Consider the following 22,686-nt stretch of genomic DNA (forward strand, 5'->3'; position numbering starts at 1 on the left):
TGATACCCGGTATGTCACGGCTATAAAGAGGTCCAAAAAGCTCCTCTCCCGCCCTTACACAACGACACATTTTATCCACGGAAGACACGTCTGCCTTCAAGAAAGCCAATCTGCAAGACTCCACCTGAGCTCAAGACTGAGTATCTGTGGACTCTGGACACTGGACAAGCACCCTATCACATGCCTACCCAAAATCCCCCTGGATTTCAAGAAAAGAGTGGTCCACTCTAAGCCACTTTAGGACTGGTCATAGTCCATGTCTTGCCAGTCTCTATATATGGGGAATCAGTGCAAGCTGTCCTTGATCCTGTGGTATGGAGAAAACTAGGCACTACATCCTAGAGGACTGCCCAGCCCATGGTCTCTCAATAAAGCTGGACCAGGAGCTATTGCTTGGCTCAGGGACTTTGCATTTTCTATATAAATAAACTGCTCAACAGGCCTGCAGCAATGTGCACACAGCCTAAACTGTAAAAAGCTGGGTAACATCTGATACAACTGCTGAGCCACAAATCACACAGCATGTCCTGCAGCGTTTCAGGCAACACGTACAGCGAAGAGCCGCGCAAAAAATTACGTCAGAAACAAAAAGCAACTCATCTTTAAACTTAACAAGAAAAAACTCTCTCTTACTGAGCGTACAAAAATGGGACCAGGCTTTTGATTTCTAAAAAGGAAACTTGGCCTTTGAACAAGGTTTGAGGTTTACAAGACTTAGGACAGGGATATTCCCAAAAAGGCTTTTTTTTTCATTAAATCCACATTCCAATACAAATAAATTCCATCTGCTTGTTCCAAACGGCATTGATTAACTCCAAGATAAAAAACAGAAGTGTAGAGAGACGCTCCAAAATCGGCACAAAACACATGTGTACCGAGAAGGGGGTGGGGGGGTGGGGGGTCACTATTTTTCCAGTATTACATGCTTTTTCCCGCTCCAATTCCGGTAAATGGAAACCAACGTCGGAAAAGCCAAAAACAACGCAACACCCACGGCACTTTCTTAGACACTTATCTGCTACTTGTTTGCCATCTGACATTAAGGGCTCTTTGGAAGCTAGACTGTGTGATAGGCCTATTGGAATTCTTTTTGCAAAACAAAACCAATGAACGCTTCAAATAACCACCCATTTTTTGGAGACAATTTCCTTCTCCCACAAAACACTGCTAAGATGAAACTGACATCATTCAGGGCTGGTTGATGCCTCTTAACAAGACTGGTCCATGCATCAGGCCATTTGGTCCAGTTCAAGGCTGCAGGGGAGCCGGGGCCTGTCCCAGCAAGCATCGGGCACAAGGCCTGGCACACGGTGGATGGGCACATACAGACACCAACCTGCACACACTCACACCAGGGCCGGCTTACCGAGAAGCCAACTAACCTTCCAGCATGATTTCGGACTGTGGGAGGAAACCAGAGCACCCAGAGGACATCCAGACACACGCAGACACACAGGCAGACACTGTGCCACCCCCTTCTTATACAGATAGACTGGATGTACTGCATATATAACTACTCAGCCCTCTGTGGCATTTTCAAGATGTCGGGCAACTTGCAGAGCACATCCACGCGAGCTGCTGCAAGGCAAACATCTTCCAACTTGGCTCCCGTGAATCTGGGCTACCATCTGAAGACCAAGACCATATTGGAAAGAGAGGGGAAGCCGCTGAAGACGAAAACTGCCAGAACAATGACATTCTTTTTTTCACAGAGCAGCTGGGGCACTCCAGCAAGGAAAAAATGATTAAATGCTGAGCAAGGCAGCACATGTCTTGAGCCAGAAACGGCTAGCTGCTCTTTTCAGCACATGATGACTTAAGTGGATTAAAAGCAAAGACCGTACCAAGCTCACCGATCCTCCTTCAAGACCAGCACGTTCCCGGAAGGCCCCTTGATCAGGTCCGTGGGTATTAATTCACAGTCAAGGGGCACGTGATACAAAACGAACACCACAAAAAACGGTGCCAGAACTTGGCTTTTTCTTCTTCAAGCTATCTGAAAACTGACTATTAAAAAAGATGGAAATAAAAGTGTAAGAAAATGGACAAAAGAAACTCTTTTGAAGAGTGTTTATTGTTTAGAAAGTGACTTTCGTGGTCACTCTTTTGGGATGAATTGAAGTTAAGGCTATGAAGCTGAGCCACAGTCTGGAAGATCTCCCCGAGGAGATAGTTTGCACTGCAACCATCTGTAAAGTATGTAAATCAAAGCAGATTTGCGGACTGGGGTGGAAATTCTTTGAAGGATTAAATTAAGGGGGGTGGGGGGGAGGGCTGCTCAGAGATCGGGCATTCATACTCCAGCGCCCACTCCGGCTGCAACTTTTCTCTTGCCCTGAACACCACAATGCGAGGGAATAGAGAAGATGGATTAGAGGGTCTGAGCAAAGACCAGGCAGGGGGAGAAGCATGCCGAACAAGCAAAGGAGCTGCGTGGCCAGGCCAACGTGTGGGACAGCACCAAGTCCAATTAAGAATATAAGAGCAGCTGGTTCAGACGTCTGCTACACCTGTAAAACCTTAGTTCTGCAGCCTGTTACAGGAGATATGAAACGACCTCTAGAGATGTTAAATGTTTTTAAAGTAACTGACCCTTCACTGGAGATCAGATCAGCAAAGCTTCTCAACATCCTGAATTAATAAATGAAAGATCCCAAGGGCATACAGTAAGTGTAGGATCCCCAGTTCACCCAGTAATAGTAAGGGTAGGATCCCCAGTGCACCAAGTTATAGTAAGGGTGGGATCTCCAGTGTGCACAGGCACAGTAAGAGTGGGATCCCAAGTGAGCACAGGTACAGTAAGGGTGGGATCCCCAGTGCACCCCAGTAACAGTAAGGGTGGGATCCCCAGTGCGTACAGGTACAGTAAGCATATGATCTCCAGTGTGTACAGGCATGAGTACGATTTGATTCCCAGTGCGTACAGGTTCCTGGCCGGTTCATTCTAAAATAAAATAAGCATATGAAGAATCACAGGCTGGATGCAGTACAGACAGCAAAAAGCACATCTCATCAAGCTAGGGAGCAAGAAAGCCATGAAGAGCAATGCATAATTAAAGAGCCTCTGGTGACCAGAATCTCTCCTGCTAGGCTCGGAGAGACGGATGTGCCCAATTCCCACTGTCAGCCTCTTCTCCACTTAGGCTTTCAATTTAGTTTTGCTAGACATGAAAAATAGATGGAAGAGATCTTGTTTTCCATCCACGGCGAGGCTTTTGAAACGGGGGGCCTGAAATCACAGTTTCCCCTTACACTTTCTTTGCAAGACAGTTGCAGCCACATCTGGAAGGCTCATCTGCTCTGCAGATATATGGCTGTAAATCAGCGCCGAACATCACATCCTGCATCCAAACCCAGCCAAGAACGGCGCTTGAACAATAATCCTCCGATTTGGAAGAGGTCAATTCTTCACGGGGCCGGAAGAGGGGCAACGAGTTTCAGAGAGAACGTCGGATTCTGGCGAGAGCTGAAACATGCACCATTCCTCCTCCTGTTTACTCCAAGCGGGTTTTGCAGAGACGGCAGTGCCCCGCTTGCTCTAGCTGCTCCCGTCTGATGCTCTGGTTCGGTGAGCGACTGACTGCCCCACACCTCCGCTCTCGCCATCAGGGAGAGCTCGAGCTGCTGGGAGCCTCAGATGACTTTCCAACGGGGCGAGACGGGCTCTTCACTCTGGCGCAATCCCAAGCACCACACTTACAATGTAGGTTGCACTTAAAAAAAAATGAAGGCAGCTAATGGCCTGCGATGGCGGGGCACTTTTTGCCAGGCAGTAATGCTGCAGGCAAAACCTCTGAGCATTTTCAAGCTGGTGCAGGTCAACCTTCCCTGACTCTACAGCAGAAGGACTACTCCTCTAGAGCAGAGAGACAGGGAAGACATGCTTCCAACAGGAAACCCGTGCAAAGAAGACACCGAAAAGAGAAGGCCTGTGGCCTCCCACTGAACACACAGAAGAGCCGAACCCTTCTAACCTCACGATCGACTTCACTTCATTATTTCCTATTGGCAGTGCCCCGAAAGGCAATACCCTGACTTGTGCATATCTAATGGTCTATTAAACAGGCCTCCCGTCGGCCCCCGGCCTCTCGCTGCTAACGCGAGGGGCGGCACGAGGGTCCCAGTGAAACCAAAGGAATTTCCTGCACATTCCTCCAGCCGGAGTCAGCAAACTCCACCGGCTGGAGCTTTAACCTCATGGCACTGTGTTAGACTGGGGAGGGGGGGGGGAATCTCAGTAAAGTGCTTTAATAACCGTTTAACAAGGCAATTAATTAAGCCAGCGGCAGGACGCCTATCTCGGATTCTGCTCCACTGGGCTCCGGCCCTTCTGATTTCCAAATAACAAAGGCGAGAGGAACGGGGATGGGAGAGGTGGTTGGCAACTCTCCAGCAGAAGGATAAGGATTGGGGGTGTGGGATTTGGGATTTGGAAAGGGAGTGGTTCTACAGGACAAGGGGTTGTTGTCGGCGAGAGGGAGCAGGAGGAAGGCGAGACGGGCTGGATCGAGGCTCCGTTATCTGTCGGAGTGTATTGACATTACCTTGAACCAGTATTTGACGCCTCTGCTCACCCCTCAAGATCTTTAAAGGCTCCGACGACAGATTCAAGAGAAAGAGTGTGGCCCGCTCCGAACCGGATCGCCCTCAATCCCCCCCGTACACAGCAGCACCCCGCCCGCGGTCTGCATGGGTTTTTTTGTGTCTTCTTTTCAGCCTCCTGTTACAGAGGCTCAAGGCTGCCAGCACGATCGCTTTCTGCTCCTTGAGCAGAGGGCAAACGGCTTTGTCGACTGCTGTTTCTGTGCAGCATCTCCGTGGGGCTGGAAACGACGGGCAGGGACAGAGTTCAACTTGCAGAAGATCCCATCTGCCTTGTTTTTGATTCCCTGACGCTGGCTAAGTGACCGGGCACAGCGTCTCCAACCCCCTGTCTGGAGCACAGAGGAATGCTGTGCCCGCAGAGAGACAGCACTGTTTGGGCAGAACTTAAAACACCAGCAAAGCGACCACAGGGCTACAAAACAAGCCCATAAAACAGGATTTATTCTGCTAAAGCTGACACTGTATTTTCTGATTCTTATACTTGATAGCTTGCCTCAGAGTTGACCAGTTCGGTTTTCTTTTAATTGGTTTCAAGGCTTCTTATGCTCTTGTTCAATTGGTTCATGTGGGACCGACTATCACAACATTATTTCTATCTTCTTTTATTAAATCACTTCAGTTCAATCAGGTTCCTGCAGTAAAGAAAAGAGGTTTTGCTGTGGCTCCGTGTCAAGCCTTTGAGAATCCAGAAGTTCAGGCAAATTGGGAAAAAAAAGGTCAGCATCTTTGCTTAGTCAATACAGGTTACGTCAGATCACTTCACTTTTTCATGCCTATTGTGCAACTGCCTTTAGAAACCTATGCACATTTCTAGATTGCTTTCCTAAAAGTTCACCACCGGGTCCTGCTGTGACTCACTGCAAAGTGCACCAAGACAGTCCTCCTTCAGCACCATAATAATAAAACAAGATCTGGTCGACTGGCCTGCAGCTGGTCTGGTGTTGATTAGAGCAGCATGTGTTCTTATTAAGCATCTTCGAGAGCACTTGAACGAACGATTCTGCATGTGCTTTCATCTATACAACGGAGGCTGGAAAAGTTATGATGCTCTTGCAGAAAGATGGCCCTGAGATGTGTTGATGTCCGTGTCTACTTGTAAATCACACAGCTGTTTGCACAATACAGGGGCAACGTTTGCAAATCCCCATTCTAAAGCCTCTTCAAGGATGGTCCTGAACTCTCTCCCTGTTAGCTGAGGCTGAGACTCAACAGCTATTAACACCAACTGTCCCAAACAGTGACCTCCCTCTCCGGGTCACTTTCCACGCAAGGATATGGTTTCACTTGTGCTCCAATGCACAGCATTTAAAAACAATTAAATCCATCAGGAAAAAATACCTGTTGGCATCCACATTCTGAAGCAAGATTAGATGTAATATTATACTGTACATTTCAATGAGAGTACACTTGCACTGTATGGCCACAGTCATCCTTGAGAACAAAAGAGCACTATTAAGATGTGTAGCTATTGAAATAAAGGTGTCTCTTTTTCCAGGCATGCAGACATCTTACAGACACAGGGAAGCACTGTGGTGCAGTAGCAAGGTTCTGGACTAGAAGACTAGGAGCTAGAAGGTTGTGGGTTCGAATCCCAGGCGAGACAGTGCTGTTGTACCCTTAAGCAAGGTACTGTACAGATTAGCTCTTGTAAACTACTCAGTTGTATACATGTTAGCAAGTGTAAAACACACTGGATAAAAGAGTTGGTGAAACAAATTCAGCATAGTACATAATACCACCCTTCAACTGTGAAGCTATGCTTTCAGCAATGTCATCCCAGCAGTTCGTAGATGAATGTAATGTAAAAAAAATTAAATTCTGATTTTTCACTTTTGAGCATCACACAGGCTATCAAAAAAGAACGCTATAAGTTTTTTCTTCCTATATATGTTGGGGTGGCACAGTGGACACCCTGCAATGCTGAGGCCCTGGGTTCAATTCTATGGGTGCTGTCTGTGTGGAGTTCGTATGTTCTCCCCATGTTTGTGTGCGTTTCCTTTCAGTGCTTTGGTTTCCTCCAACTGTCCAAAGACGTGCTGGCAGGTTAATTGGCTTCTGGCAAGACTTTCTCTCGTGTGAGCGTGTACGCGTCTGTGTCTGCGTGTGCCCTCTGATATCCTGTTTGGGGTGCACCCCACTTTGCGCCCCACTTTCGCTTGCTGGGATAGGCTCCGGCTCCCCCCACGGCCCCGCCACGGCCCCGCGGTTAGAAAAGGGTCTGCACCGCCCTGCAGGGGGCGCTCTGTGGGCGACGGAGGGGGGTACTCACGGTGCAGGCTCAGGGAGATGTTGACCACCCTCTCGTCCGTGAAGCCCTTCAGGTTGGGGATCTTGGCGCACTTGAGCTGCGTGCTGGCGGGCGCGTCGCCCACGTGGATCCAGCAGACCGTCTCCTCCGCGTAGCTGAAGTCCATGGCCGTGGTCTGCTTGGTGCTGGCGGACAGCAGGTTGTGCAGCGGGGTGCCGCTCAGGGAGGTGGCCTGGATGTTCTGGGAGTTGGCTATGAGGAGCACGGGAAGCCTGTCCACCGGCTCTGCAGGCGCCACCACGGAGAGACAGGAAGAGGGAAAGGGATGGGCGACTAAGGATTTGGGATAACACAAAAACTGCACCCACGACCCGGCCAAATCCTGATTTTCTGTTCCGAGATTCATCACAGAGAAAGACCTCCCTTTATGATACCAGATACATTAATCTCCTTATTTTTTGCAATCTCTGATGACAAGATCTTAAATGATACTCCCTGTTCCTACAGTGTATACTGACAGTGTATACTGACTTTCTTATACTGATTCTTTTCTTTCTTATACTTTATCATATTGATACCCAACAACTTTGTTTCCCACTACATATTCATTCCGACTCATTCTGGTATCCACTTAGTTTTGTATGGTCCGAGCAGGATTTAATTTTCATTATCTTTACCTGATACTAAGAATTTTGCTCATTACCATTTCAATCGCTGAAAGCAGTAAGTCTATCATATGTTTTTTTTTTAAACTGCTTTGCGAAAATGGCCAAACAAAAAAATTGTGCATCTCACTTGTTTTTTTCCAGTGCTATTTTGGTCTATTGGCTTATATTAAACAAGCCTGAAATCCACCACAAACAGCGCTCGAATACCTGATTGCAAAACTATGACTAAATGGGGTTCCTGTTTCACTCTGAGTGGCAATCTCGTAGACGACCAAAACTCATGCATGGTGCATCAGACAGCCTGATGCCAGAGACGGAAATTCTGGGAAGACCAGGAATCACCCAGGATTTCTTAGATAAACATGACAGCATGTCGGAATTTTTACTTTTAAACTGATGGTGCACCTGGAATGTTAGTAAGAAAGCATGCACATAATCTGTCACTCATAAAATATACTTTACATATTTTAATACAACTCGATTTTTTGTAGATTTTTTTTTTGCATTTAATATGAACTTTTATGCATTTTTACAGTGATTGGTGCTTTTTTGTTAATAAGTGTTACTTTAGACGCTGATGTCCGGAGGACTGAAAGGAAAACATGACAAATCATTTCACTGACATTTCAGTGATGTCTTGAGGATGGTAAACACGTAAGAACTCAAGGGGATCATTAATTCCAATGTGGTCTTCCGTAGGCAGAGTGTACACATTGAGCTGTGGCACTTGATGGAAAGAACTCATTTGGGAAAAGGGACTTCAGTTCTCACGCTTGACTGCAGGTGTGTGTGTGTGTGTGTGTGTGTGCAGGTGTGCTGCAGTGAGGCAGAGGGAGCTACCGTTTTTGGCCTTGCAGGAGCGGTTGTCTGGCTGCAGCAGGTAACCCTCCACACAGCTGCAGGTGTAGGAGCCCTCGCTGTTGGTGCACGTTTGGCTGCAGGTCCCATACACGGCACACTCATCGGAATCTGCAAATCGACACAGCCCACGCTACTGTTAACAGTGACATCTGACTCACAGAGGAAACTACCTGGGGGACATGACACAAGCGTTTCAAATCTCCAATCAGGACAGGAGGGACTACTTTACACAAAGGGTGGTGGGAATGTGGCACAACCCTTCAGCCATGTGGTGGAAGCCGATACCAGAAGGACATGCCCACAAGCTTTTCAAATCCTGAAAGGCTGCTGACAGTCAACCTACAGGACCAATGCAAGTGAAGCTTTAACCCAAAGAGACAAGGGGAACCCAGGAGGATGGGAATTTAGGATTGAGGCCAGGAGTCACTTCCATACGCAAAAGGTTGTGGAGGTCTGGAACAAGCTGCCTAAGCCATAATGGATGGATAATATGAAACAAGCGAACATTGGAGAAAGACAGACTGCTCTTAAAAGAAAAAGGGGAAGACAAAGGGAAGGAAGAGGGAATATTCAAAAAAAGGAAATGAAGTCCAGAAGAGAGACAGAAGAAAATGAAGTCTGTAGCATGAAGTTCCCCTCCTTCGCCACGCTGTCATGCAGACCGGCCAGTAGGCAGCCCTTGTCCCAGCTCACCTCTGCAGGTCCGGCTGTCTGCGTCGATTTCGAACCCGCTTTTGCAGTAGCACGCCGGTCCATTCTGTGTCACCGAGCAGTTGTACTGGCACCCGAAGTGCGTGCAGTTCAGGGCAAACTCTGCAAAGCAACACACAAGAGTGAGAAAATGACTCTTGCTTCTTGCTAGAGGACAAATGATCTCCTCTTAACAACATCAAGTGCAGTATTCTTCACAAACACAGAACAATTACAACAACTGCACTTATCACTAGCTAGCAGGAAACAATTTGTGTTACCTGTCTTCATTAGTGTCGCAGAGCAGCGTTTAGAAGTTCATGCATCCCGTTGTGAAACTGATCATCGTTCAATTTCTTCTGCAAGCACGTATAGTCTTCACCATTATACTGTAGCTAAGCTCCTGGACCTCCGTTTGGAGGCACAAAACAAATTTGGGGTCCAGGGTCTGCCCTGATGATCTGACCACAACCCTGGCAGTACTCTGAACCCTGTTGAAAACTGAAGACTGGCAACACTGCTTTCCAGCGAACTGAGGCTCAGATGCCTCAGTGCTGCAACTGTAGCTCAGGTGGAATCCCACCTCATCTACCACGCGGTCTGGATGACACAAACCTCAGCGGCCCTTTTAGAGGAAAATGGAAACTGGAGGTGTGTTTCCAGATGCACTTAAATGCATAAACCAGAGAGAAAGGGGCAACGCCCTATTAAACTATTTATGTAGTTTAAGTAATATGAAAACGGCAATACAGCAATAACACAACTATACGCTATATAAAACAGATTAAATAAAATGTCATAATAATAAAATGCAGGGAAAGGAATGAACAGCAAATGCACAGCTCTTGTGCATAGCCTTCTGTCTGTCACTTAATGCACGGATCGAAGATTCATTCTTGCCATATATATGTGCCAAACCTGTTCACTGTCCTCCACCCCTTAAAATCTCGATTTTTAACTATCAGACACTTCTCTTGACTTGCCTTTCCCCTCTGTCCTTGTTTTTGGTTTACGAGCCCTACTGAGAGCGATGCTGAACGATAAAGAAAGCATGCGATAGGGTTTGAAACTAGTTCCCAAAGCTCGAGAGCATTCCGCCCCAGATTTGAATTTGGGAAATCTCCCCCATCATTTGATTTTTCACACATCATTTAATTTGTCCCGCATTATTTTTCTTTATCATCGCCGTCCGCGTATATGAGAACTTGCATCAGAATATTTGACGGAAAAAGCAATTCTGTTTAGCTTAAGAAAGGAGTTCTAAGAAAGCAGCCCAATGGGATTCCTCATCTCTAGGGATTGACGTATGCAGACAGAGGGAGCTACATCTCTTCAGTCTAGAACAAAGGAAGCTGCAAGGAGGAGTGCTGATCCAGGAGATTAACCCAGGGGACTATCCTAGTGAATCCAGGACACAGGGTCACAACTGGAGACTGACAGGGAGTCAACTTAGACAATAAAAAACGTTGTGTGTACAGCAGACATCCCTGGCAGCTGGCTGAGGCCCAAGCTCCTGGCTCCTTCGGGCAGCAGTGGGGTGAAGCTTTAGATTCACCCAGCTGCTGCACCAACCGAGGAAGACGGGTTGCAAATGAGGAGGTGACCATCGGGCCCTTGTCATGTTCTCATGAACCAGGCTGCTCCGGCGGCGAGAACAACCTTGAACACGTTCCTCCTGCGACGCTGCCGTACAACAATAACACCAGCCAAGACAAAACACGGCCCGCCGCAGCCTGAGAAACGCATTTCAACAACCCCTGACTTCCAAATCACGGTTCAGATGAGTTCCCCTGGGCGCACAAGCGCACACAATCACAGATTGTGTTCGCTGATCACTGAGGTGCGACGGTGATTTCCAGTTTCGAAAACAGCAATGAATATGGACGTGTTACCAAAGGGCTGTGGATTAAATGATATTGGGAGGGGGCGTCAGGCATGTTTACGAACGCGGAGACAAATCCAGATAAACACAGAGAGAGAGAAACAAAGTGATCCAGAAAAACCCAGACAGAAAGGCTGGTGCAAAACAGACAAACAGAGACGCTGAAATGTGAAAATACAAAGATAGAAGGATGGGAGGGAAGATGAACAGACAAACAGGAGACAAAGAGAGACCAACACAGATAAATGCACAGGTGCTGTGGGAAAGAGTTAATTCGGCTGAAAACAGAGAACATTCCACCGGAAGAGCTGCAGCTACTCTCGCTTATCTGCCTTTTCTACTGATGTCAGGGGCAGATGTCAGAATGTGGGGCTCTGCGACAGATGGAAAAACGGCCTCGACAGCTCAGGGACCCAGAGAAAAGGAAGAAAAAACACACAAAAAAGTGCACACACGCACACACAAAACATGTTACAGAAGCATGGCACTGAGCAAGTGCTGCAGGATTTAAAAAAACCCTTGATAAGGAGTTCAATTGATCAATTAGCGGATAACGAATTGGGTTTAGCACAGTTTTATGCAGTGAAGGGTCCTCATTACACAAAGCCAAGCCTGCTCTGACGCACAATGGGGTCTTTGTGAGGCAGCGCTGAGCGCGGTCCCGCAGGCCAGAGCTGCGCCCGTATCGAATCAGCTCCCGAGACCCACCGCCAGCCTGTGCCAAGGGACGCCGCAGAGCAGGGCCTCCCTCCTTCCCCCGCTGGCACTCCTGCCGGACTTCCCTTCCCTGCTTAACCCTTCTCCCCCCCCGAGCTCCCCGCGCAAGAGACAGGTGGTGAATTTGCTCGCAAACAAGTCTTGTTTGGAGCTGCTACACAAAAAGCCCTGAATGTCACATGAGCCTCAAACTAGTCACCAGGCCTGGTTGTTGAAGGAGGTAGCCTGGCTTCTTTCAAGAAACAGCTAGATGAGATCCTACGTACCGGACTGGAGGCACTGCTTTACATGGAGAGTGGTGGGAGCCTGGAACAAGCCCTCCAGCCATGTGGCTGAATCCGGTACTCTTGTTTCTTTTAATAGCTGGATGAGATTCTCTAATCAGGACATTGTGGTGGGAGTCTGGCACAAGCGACCCAGCCATGAATTTGCAGCTTCTTTCAAGCCTGGCTGGATGAGATCCTTGGATCAGTTTGCTTCTAACTAGTAACTGGTTAGACGAGCTCAGTTTCCTCCTGTCTTTTGCAACCTCTCTTGTGATATTACAAGCTTTAGAACTCAGGAGTAGGGTATCTGTAGGTATATTAAAAAACAGAGCATTTTTAAAATTACCTCATGAAAATGAATGCTAATTATGTTTCAGTACTAGAGGACAAAGTGTGTTTGCGAACAGTACAAATGACATGGCACGCACATTTCCCATCAGGAAATCAGGAATGCCTGCTGTTCAGAGCACGAACCCTGGCTGGCCAGGGTCAGGGATCTGATCCCTGAGAGGCCAGCTCCACAGTCCCTGCTCTTCACTCCCTGCCTTGTCCAGCGCTCAAGTAAAAACACAAAGGTTTAGGTTCTGCGTTTGTGAACGGTTCCCATTCCTACAGCAATCCAGTCCTCTAAATATGTCACAATATACAACCGACCAGACTTTATCATATCACCACAACCATTTTAGACTTCCCTAAAAACAAACTCTTCCCCTACATCAGCAGATTTACAGTGATTCATATCTGAACTGCCAGCACATATTTGTTACCAGACACAATGAGAAAATTCCTTTATCACAGGAATGGCTAAAAGAATTGACTAAAAAACAGCTCTTCTTTACAAAGCAGGTTTCTCAACACCAAGAGTGAAAACACAGAACTTCACTAAAACAGAACGAGCTTGCATTCCTTAATTTTCTCTTCTGAAGGGAAACCCAAGAGTTCAGCAAGCTGATTTTGAGATACCCTAGAGATACTTTGTTACCTCATGGTGCAGCAAAATGGACAGGAGCTGGATTCCAACACTGATCCTAATACACAGTCTCATACATCTCAATCTCTTCCTATTCATATTCACACAGGTGTAATCAAGCAGCCTTCGTGTACAAGTTAAGACACTCCTTGATTTTCAGACACACATGAAAGAACACCCACACCTGGGAGACACACAGCAGCCGTTCTGAACCAGCAGCCCCACCTGGGAGACACACAGAGGCCATCCTGAACCGGCAGCCCCACCTGGGAGACACAGTGACCATTCTGAACCAGCAGCCCCACCTGGGAGACACACAGCAGCCGTTCTGAACCAGCAGCCCCCCCTGGGAGACACACAGAGGCCATTCTGAACCGGCAGCCCAAGCTGGGAGACACACAGCAGCCGGTCTGCACCAGTAGCCCCACCTGGGAGACACAGAGCAGCTGAAATTGTCTCAGTATAATTAAGGGAGAACTTCAGGCAGGCCAAACTGCTCGAGCCTGAAGTGAAATATAGCTAGAACACCAGGATTAACACCCCTGCTCTTACAAACAGGGTAAGTCACTTTAACTTGCATCAAGAAGTAATTGAGCCCAGAGCCGCAAGGAATAACATGGGGGGGGGGGAAACGATGGGAATCTGCGATGGAATGGCAGCAGACCAAACTTGGAACAAATTCAAAGCCTGGCAGTGAGATGTTATAAAAATTTGATGCTTCCTCCCACATTTGCAGCTCCTTATAAATATTTCAGCGGCGGCGTGCTAACACGCATCTCCGCGCGGAGTGACAAGGAGAGGACTCTGCGAGAAACAGATCTGACAGACTCGCTCCCTTCAACCTACTTCGCTCCCGCATCCCCGAGGAGACCGGAGTCGCGCAACATCCAGCGGACGGGGGCCCAGCGCACATCAACGGATGTGACAAAGAAGCAACGCTGCCTTATCTTCACACACCTCGGAGGTACACTCAAAACAGGAAACAGACACAGACCTGGGCTAGATCAGATCAGATCCTGTGATGCACAACACCTGAAGCAGCTCATAACTCACAACTATGGAGGGGGGTGTTGGTTAGTTCTCTAGCAACCATGTTACTAGACGGAAAAAAACATGTATATGAAACAGACTGGTCTAAAGTGGTTGGACCGTGTCAGACTAAAATCTTCCTTTATCTTTTTCCTTGATCTCCCTGGGCTGTTCTCCCCACACCACGGACCGCTGCTCCTGTGCTCCTAGCATTCACACTAAGCCCAGGAATAACGCTGGCTTGGGGGGCAAGAATCCACCAATGGCAGCGCCATTTCCACGTCTGCAAAGGCTTGATCTTTCTCATCCTTCAGCAGAGCGCCGAAGAAGCACGGCGGAGAAGGGGAGCGCTCCTGCCCCAGCTGGGATGAGCCGAAACAGACACGCGGGAGGACAGGGCCTTGTCAGCCAGGTCTGTGGCGTGCACACCGCGGTCTCAGTCTCACAAATGGGCTGTAATACAGCACGCCATGCAAAACAATTTGGCTTCTCTTTTACGGCCTTCTTTTTTTTTAATGATTTTTTCTGATCTCTGACTCACGCAGCTTCTTGTAATACATCATACCCTACCACGCGGTATAATCATCAACACAAGAACTTGCTCAATGTTGGCTTTCAAGTCGACGGGTTCAGTGCTGCTGAGCTATCTATCATGGTGTCAAGAGAACTGGAAGCAGATCGGGAAAAAATTACAGACAAATAAAAGCAATGACAATAAATGCATATTCCTCCCCCGTTTCCTGCTCCGTATCATGTTCTGCCTGCCTTTGCAGTGCCTGTACTGTCTGAAACACAATCAGGCTTGAAGCACTGTAAATATTAGAAGCTGACACACAGCTGGTATTGTCTGAACAGACATGTGTCTAAACAATGAGCTCTCAGACTACACAGCACCAGGCAGCTCTTCCTTTTGAATGCAGCTTAACCGATGCCGCCAATTAGCTCACAGACCTCTTTCAAACCCGGGTCCATGATCAGGAACCCTGAGCTGGTGGGAGTTGCACTGGTTGATCCTGGTTTGAACAGTGGCATCGAAAGGTGACACGGACTTCGTTTAGGCTCAGCTCTGTCGTGCTCTCTCGGCAGGCCCCCTGCCGCCTCCTTGCTTACACCCAAAAGAAGGATGTTTCCGTTCTCTCTGTCCTTCCCCCCTGCCCCTGCTGTCCACTGGAATGTGCCTTTTTATGCTTCGATCTCCCGGTCAGACCTCAGCTGCGATGCTTTCCAAACCACACCGATGTGGACCTTCCTGCGCTGCAGCCTTGTTCCCAGCTCACCTTCCTGCAGGCTGGCGGTCTTGAGCAAACGTTTAAAACGTCAACGGGGCTTTCAGACGGAGACCTACCAGCCTCGCCGCACTCGTTTTACACAGACCTGCAGATCCCCCAGCGCCCCTCTCCTCCTGCCTGTAACCTTCGTACACTTCTGAAGTGATGGGAAAAAATGCAACATACAAACTAAAAAAACTGGACACTGGCAAAACAGCGTGGTGGAGTTTAGTATCAGGCTCCCTGCAGCCCTCGGGTGCTCAGGCTAGGAGTCATTCATTCCTCGGAACAGCGTCTTCACTGCAAGTCAGGAATGAAGTACTAGCCTGCAGCTATTTCCCTTCAACCTTAGCTTCCAAAGGTGAAGCTCAAGAGCCAGGCTGTCTGCCCCTGCGTCTCCCATTGTCTGCAGTCACCCCATTTCCTCTCCCGCTACCTGTCCGTACACGCCGGGGTGGAGCGGTTTACGCACACCCCCATCGGCTGCGCCACGGTCAGTGGCAGTGAATCAACCCCTGCCCCCCCCCCCCCCCCACCCCCACCCTGAAGGAGTCTCTGACAGCTCACAGGAAAGCGTCGCCGCTGGAAATCCGAGTCCGACTGCCTAGGAGCTCCACGGGAAACTCGGATTCCCATCAGGAATTCCCACCACGCTCCACGCACACGAGCCTGCAACATTTCCACACGGTCCGACCGCCGTCCTTGGGGCTCAAGGGCTCACTCCCACACGCCCACGCGGCACAAGATGGGGTTAATGTTACCACTACCTGCCTGGCTCTTTAAACTCAAGAGCGCCGTTCTGCTTTGCTTTAAAACGCCTTGATTCCCAAACAAGGCTAGAAACCAAAAATCCATTTCAGCCCCTTCTAAAAAAGTCCAGAAACATTTTATGCAAAAGTCAGCAGCAAGGTGCGTTGCACTACAACAGCCCAGGGATTTGGGTGCTTTATATGACTGGTTGATTGATTGCCGGTGACGTCTGATTTATACACTCTGTAAGCTCTTCTAGGGATGCACTTGCCTAGTAAGACACTTCAGAAAATAAAGACAGCCCAATCAATTGAAGTCTCTCCTGTAAAACCCTGTTCTACGGACACAACACCTGCCCTACAGAGTGCTAGGTTCACTCTGCTGAGAAAGCCTGCATATAGACCACCCCTTATCAAACTGCTGACTGATCGCTGCCACAAAGTACTAGTTGCTTTGGTACTCTTTTTTTTACTAAAAAAAATTACTCCATCTTTTTAACCTACAATGCAAAAGAACTTGACCGAGATTCGATTTTGATGTTCAAAACGCCAGAGAAGGCAACTCAAAAACATAACAGAAACTAGGAGCAGATTCCCTGGACACCAGCTTTGGGGGACGACAGTGATCATTTGTATGCAGTCTCTGGAGAGTACTTCGACCTCAGCCATGATGACATGCGCGTCTTGTGTGTCACCTCCTTTTATACCCCAGGGAAACAGGAACTCCTCTGAGGCCTCTACATTGTTCCAGAGAGTACGTTAGTTTCTGTTCAATTTAATTCACAGAAATAAAGAGAGTCGTGAAAACATGTGACTCTTGTTTGCTGAAATTTAATCAATCATAACCTTACTCTGTGCAAGCCTATTCTACTTACAATACAGTCATTTTTAGAATTGTTTTAGGAAAGATATACCATTAAATCTGGAACTCATTCTGTTATGTTTTTTTATCCTATTTCATCACAGGTATGAATACATCAGAAGGGATCTGTAAACCGATAATTGTTTCTGGGATATGAATAAAATGTGCTTTGGCTGAAAGCCCTCCACAAATTGGCAGGTTTCACAGCTTCACAATCTCCTGAGACACCAAAAGGATCAGTTTTTTTCAGCTGGTTTTTCACCCAGAACTGTCTCTAATAGTTAATCCCCCATCCACTCACTGGAAATTAAAATACAGGTAACAATTTTGTAACAGACCATTTAACCCTGTACCCACATCCAAAAAAACAGTGCCCCAATCTACCGGTGCAACAACAAACCAGTGCACCGGCGAACCAGTGCCCCAATCCACCAGTGCGCCGACGAACCAGTGCCCCAACGAACCAGTGCACCGACGAACCAGTGCCCCAATCCACCAGTGCGCCGACAAACCAGTGCCCCAATCCACCAGTGCCTCAGTCCACTACTACACTGATAAACCAGTGCCCCAACCCACCAGTGCACTGACAAAATAAAACTGGCAATCAAAACAGCTGTGCCCGAATCAAGCCAAACAAGAACGATTTCTTTCCTCACACACAGGTGGAGAAACCTGGCATGTATCTGGAAACAGCCCTTGCCCTTGTCTCTACCCATGGCCACGCCCTCGCCCTCGCCCGTCAGCCCTACCTCGGCAGTGTGGCCCCTCGTCCCAGCCGTCGGAGCAGTCGTGGACCCCGTTGCACAGCTTGCTGAGGTGGATGCACAGCTCCGTGCCCAGGCACTGGTACTCGTTGGGAGGGCACTTGGACACCCGGCTGTGGGGACCTGCAAGACACAGTCGAGCGGATCAGGAAGGAATCGGCCTGCAGCGCGAGAAAAGTGATTTTATCGAGATCTGGCATCACTATCATGTTTTTTTTTTGCCTGCAATGCTAGGGCAAACCTGCAACAGCCTACAAAAGCATGGAAACCAAACACAGTCCTTCCGGGTCTGCCCATCATCTGAGACACAGGGGGAATCTACGAATCGGGTCTCTGCTTGTTCTCCGAGGAAAAATGTGACTTTCGAGTTTCTTCAAAGCAGTCAAAAAAAACAACAACTCCGAAGTCTCATTTTTCACTCGGGCTCAAAGGAAATACTTCCAAACACTTCGGTGGTTTCTCAGAGTACACAAGTTTGGAGCTCGGAGAAGAGACAGCAGAAAACACTCCCTCTGCCTGTAATGCAAAACAAACAACGCAGTGGAAAAGCATCATAACGGCCATGCGCCGAGAACGAGCTCATCAATCACTGCCAGTCTGAGCATTACCGGTCAGTTGTGATGTAGCCTTCAAAAGCCTTGTGTGATGCCCACGTTTCTTTTATATCCAAGCAATAACACAGACCTGACGAGTCCAGGTGCTTGGCTGCTCTCACTCATTGAGCCTCTCCAGAAGGGCACAGCCTGTCCTGAACGAGACCTAGGTGACTTGTCCTTAACTGACTGCATCTACATGAGTCCTGGTGTTGTGCTTTCCTGACCAGCCCAAGACAAGTCTCCTCCACAAAGGCAGTGCAAATCCTCTGCGATCACACAGTCAGGGACAGAGCTTACTCTCTGCAGAGGTCGGCCTGGATAAAGGCCTTTGCCCACAGTGAATAAATAGAAGACAGGGCATGCAATTTTGGTTATGAATAATACTTTTTTAAAGAAAAATACAGAGAAGAATAACAGTGCATGCTTTTATTACCATCAAAACATTCTGGCTGCAAAGGTGTGGACATCCTTTTTGTGCTTTTTCAGGACTGCCTTAGTTTACTATAGCCCTGAATCACATGCACCAAGGGTCTGCTGGGGGCTTTTTCTGCACCTCCCAGCCGGGCGCTGCTGCTGTGCACAAGAAGAATCACAAGACAAAACCACGAAAGCTATCGGGAGCTCACGGGCTCTGCCACCGCGCAAAACCGTACCAGCCAGCCGCCGAGACGGCTGCCAGGGTGGAGTGCATTTCAGAGCCCAGCGAAGGCACCTGAGGCGGGGGGAGGGGATGCGGCCCTTGATCTTGTCTGCTAGCAGCAACATGAGTCAGCCGCTATCTGAGCGATCTGGAGGAGGGCCAGCGTTAACCGATGTCTAGAACGCCGCGCCGGCGCTCCACCTTGTTCTGCCACTGGCACGGCTCTCTACACCGAGATACGATCAGGTCTAACAGGAGCTGCGCCGACTGTCGAGCTTGCCAAAACCACACCCACACCATCACCGGGTAAACACAACTGGGAGGCAGACCGCGCAGCTTTTGAAAACCGCCTCAACACCCCACCCCTTTAATCACTGCCGAACTGAAGTGCAGTAACGACATCAACGCTGCAGGGAGTTTCTCCTCCAGTCCTCCAAACAGATGCATTTTTATTTTGGGGGGGGGGGTGGAACTGCATGGTAGCTCACAGCCAGTAGGGGGCGCTGTCACTGGCTTCAGCACACAGGTCAGAGTGAGAGAACAAAGGAGTTCTCAACAGAAGACTTATCCCATGGCTTTTAGAAACTGTACAAGCGCCACAAACCCCATTCATAAACAAACATGGCATTTTTCAGAAGATCGCTTTTCTCTCTTGCTTGCTGAGAATACCTGACAACGGTGGTTCTCTTGACAATGCAAGTCTGGTCTTAACAGCTGCTTGGAGTTCTTATTTGGAACCACAACAATTGTGACTGGGGAGCAATGTACAATTTAGATTCTGTGCTTTCTTACAAAGACCTTCATGTTTTAGATATTTTTTTGGTGTGGAGAGGGGTTTACTGTGTTATGCAGTTATGATAATTACAGTTATCCGCCTCTGCAGTTTCAGACAGGATGCTTTAAAGAAGCATTAAAGTGTAAAAACAAAAGCAGCACAGAAAACAAGGAGGCCTGTGTGCCGTTAAAGCTGATTAACAAACTCAAACGAGCAGGCAGTAAGTATCCACGGGAAGCATGAGTGACATTCTCACTACAGAACGAATTGCCAAACAATCTTACTGCCACTAAGCTGCTATAGTACAGGCGCAAAATCACTGAGAGCTCTCTAACTGCTGGGACTTATTTAATCTAGCTCAATATTATTTCCGGCTCTGGAGTCTCATTTGAATTAACCCGTCTAAGTTGTTCCTATGGAGCGTGGGGAGGGGTTAAATAAATAAAACAGAAAATTAAAAATGTTCCTGTCAGGAGTGGGTTCCTTCAGTTCATCCGCGGTTTCTGGGAAGAGAGGCGTCTGCTCTTCTGCTGATTCTGCATGATTCATATCGGTGCCACAGGGCTTCCCACATGTATCTTTCGTTACTCTTCACCTTTAAAGTGCCATTAGCATCACACTAATGGAGGGGAAAACGCGCTATTTGTAAAATATAATTCACAACATACACAGGTGCATTTACGTAAGAGGTACTTATTTCCATACGTAACTCTCCACACAATTGGTGGGGTTATAAATGTGCCCAATATGGTGAGAAGGGGCATCTGTTTGTTGACAGGGCTGACTGTACCCCATGACCAGGCTCCAATGGGACCCTGTTTTCCCATTCAACCTATCTGGATCAGCTTGGTGTTTTTATCCCTGCCCTGGCAGGCCTGCAAAGAGCCATCTGGGGGTGTGGGGGAGCCCAGACACCTGTCCCAGCAAATCCAGTGATATTCCCACCACTTTCCACAGCCGCATGGCAAGCGGCACCTGCCCAAGGAGAGCCCTGCACAGATTTACACATCCCCCACCCCCCAGGGTGACATCACTTACTGGCCCAGAGACGGGAAGAACAGAAACCCAATCCTCTCGCGCCTCACAAGCACTTCAGCAATCCCCAATCTGCACTGCTGCCAATTGAAAACACGGCCCGTGTGGAGGCCAGGTTGCACACTCAGGAGCCCCAGAGCAGGTAGCAGCGGACTGCTCACACGGCGCTCCCGAAACAGGGGACCGGAACACTACAAAACGCGGCACAGGAGGTGCACAAGCGAGCTTGAACAAGACTGCAGCGAAACAAAGACCGTTTCGTGTTCTGGGGGAAAGGCAGCAGCACATTTCCACTGCCCTTGTGACCCCTCCTGGTTTTCAGGAAATCATTGTCTCTCTATTAGCGACGGCTCATTGAGACACATGGCAGCCTATTCCTTCCTGCGCTGTCACCAAATCCCATGCATGGGGCTGGCCTGGAGAGGAATGGCTGCCCTAGCAATTGCGCACACACACCCCTGTGCTCCTGGGAGACTGACGGAGCAGAAAATAGCCTCCTCTTGCAGCCCGGGGTGCGTCTGAACACGCCTAGCACGACTCAGCACTGGGAAGGGGTTAGAGCAATCGGAAAAACAGGGCAGGCAGGACAGCAGAGAGAGAAGCCTGCTTCTTGGAGAGCGTCCTGTCTCAACGCCATGCCGTCAAAGCAGTTACGGCTGCCTGCAAACTCCAGGGACTGGACTGTCCGGAATCTACAACCGCATCGGTTTCACAACCACATCAACGGACAAGCTGCTGAAAAATGACTCAGTACAAGGCTCTTCACAGATTCACGGGAAGCTCATGTATTTACAATAAACACAAGCAAATTATAAACAGGCTTTTAAGGAAAAAAAACAGACGCCTTCCCCCGGGATTATTCCCTGAATGCACTGTCTGCACGTTGATTATACAGGTAACTATCACGGTTTTAAAAACTGCACAAGAAGGGATTTGCACTGTCCTGGACAATAACCTTATTGTACAGTAAGTGCCAATTTCCTAAGCACAGTAAATATGAGCAGGCCACAATTAGAAAGAACCGGGCTGCCATGTCAGCCATCACAGAGGAGAGGTACAAGAGTCTTCCTGATCTTGACTTTGGAAGTGGTCCAAATTCTCAGAGGTTGAGAATTGATCAAGCCAACCCAGTGGACTTCTTCGGGATCCACAGTGAAACACGAACCATGGCACACAAGAGGAAATCGAGTGGAAACGAAGTGTGGGGGATCTGGAACAAACTGATGCCGACTTGTCAAATTGGTCCCCCACTGCCGAGCAAAGAGGCGGAAGAGTCAAACAGCCCCCTCAAGCTTCTTGCCTTTCTTTTTTTATGTTCTTATGAACATGATTCAAAACCTGCTGGGTAGCCAATGGCCAGGAGTCACATGACAGTGACAGCTGGTAGGAGATGGAACTGTGTTTGCTGGAGGCTGTTCCTGACCCAAGCACTGAGCCTCAACGCGTACCGGCAGAAGGAACAAGCCATCTGCAGTGCTGACTGTGAGCACAGGGGGCTGGAACTGTGGAGGAATGCTGTGGGCTTTGGACTCGCTTGAAGACCGTGGGATCAAATCCCAGGTAAGACACTGCTCTCTTTCCCTGGAGCGAGACACATCACCCGAACGGCACCAGCAACATACCTGGCAACATAAAACCGTCACTCAGATAAGTTAGCAGTTAGTAATACAGAACACAAGTCCCGTGCTCTGCACTACTGATAAATGCAGAAGATCACTTTGATCTCCAGTGGGTCGGTGCTGACTTCATACCACAATACTGTACGTCCAAACCACCAGCCAGCTTCTCAGCGATCATAAAGCAAGTCTCTGCTCATCCACCCGCTGAAACAGGCTTTACAGGTTCAGCTATTTCTGCGTTCCCATTATTTCACCGCCACTTAAACTAAGATCTCAGAACTGTACAGAGAAAATTATAATACTTTCACAACCCTCAGATTTACAGTTTCACTTTTTCCCTTCAAATTTGTGTCATATCCAGCCTTTTAATTTCACCCTTGCCTAGCAGTGCAGCAGAAGCAGGTTATTAAGACACAAAGCACAGTGGGCAAAGCCCTCTCTG

At 48.4% G+C, this 22,686-nt stretch overlaps 1 protein-coding gene across 4 annotated transcripts in view; it reads right to left on the reverse strand.

Annotated features, from left to right (window-relative positions):
* The window catches only part of LOC102685852 (low-density lipoprotein receptor-related protein 1), a 181,736-nt gene that overhangs the window by 112,106 nt on the left and 46,944 nt on the right, over window positions 1-22,686 (reverse strand). For all 4 annotated transcript variants that reach the window (XM_069186716.1, XM_069186709.1, XM_069186705.1 and 1 more), the window contains exons 3-6: window positions 17,565-17,702; window positions 9,076-9,195; window positions 8,362-8,490; window positions 6,875-7,138 (exon numbers count right to left, since the gene is read on the reverse strand). In XM_069186716.1, the coding sequence (XP_069042817.1) occupies window positions 6,875-7,138; window positions 8,362-8,490; window positions 9,076-9,195; window positions 17,565-17,702 (651 nt within the window). The remainder of the gene's footprint in view (window positions 1-6,874; window positions 7,139-8,361; window positions 8,491-9,075; window positions 9,196-17,564; window positions 17,703-22,686) is intronic.

Source organism: Lepisosteus oculatus, chromosome 1, assembly GCF_040954835.1.
Source record: "Lepisosteus oculatus isolate fLepOcu1 chromosome 1, fLepOcu1.hap2, whole genome shotgun sequence".
NCBI lineage: Eukaryota > Metazoa > Chordata > Actinopteri > Semionotiformes > Lepisosteidae > Lepisosteus > Lepisosteus oculatus.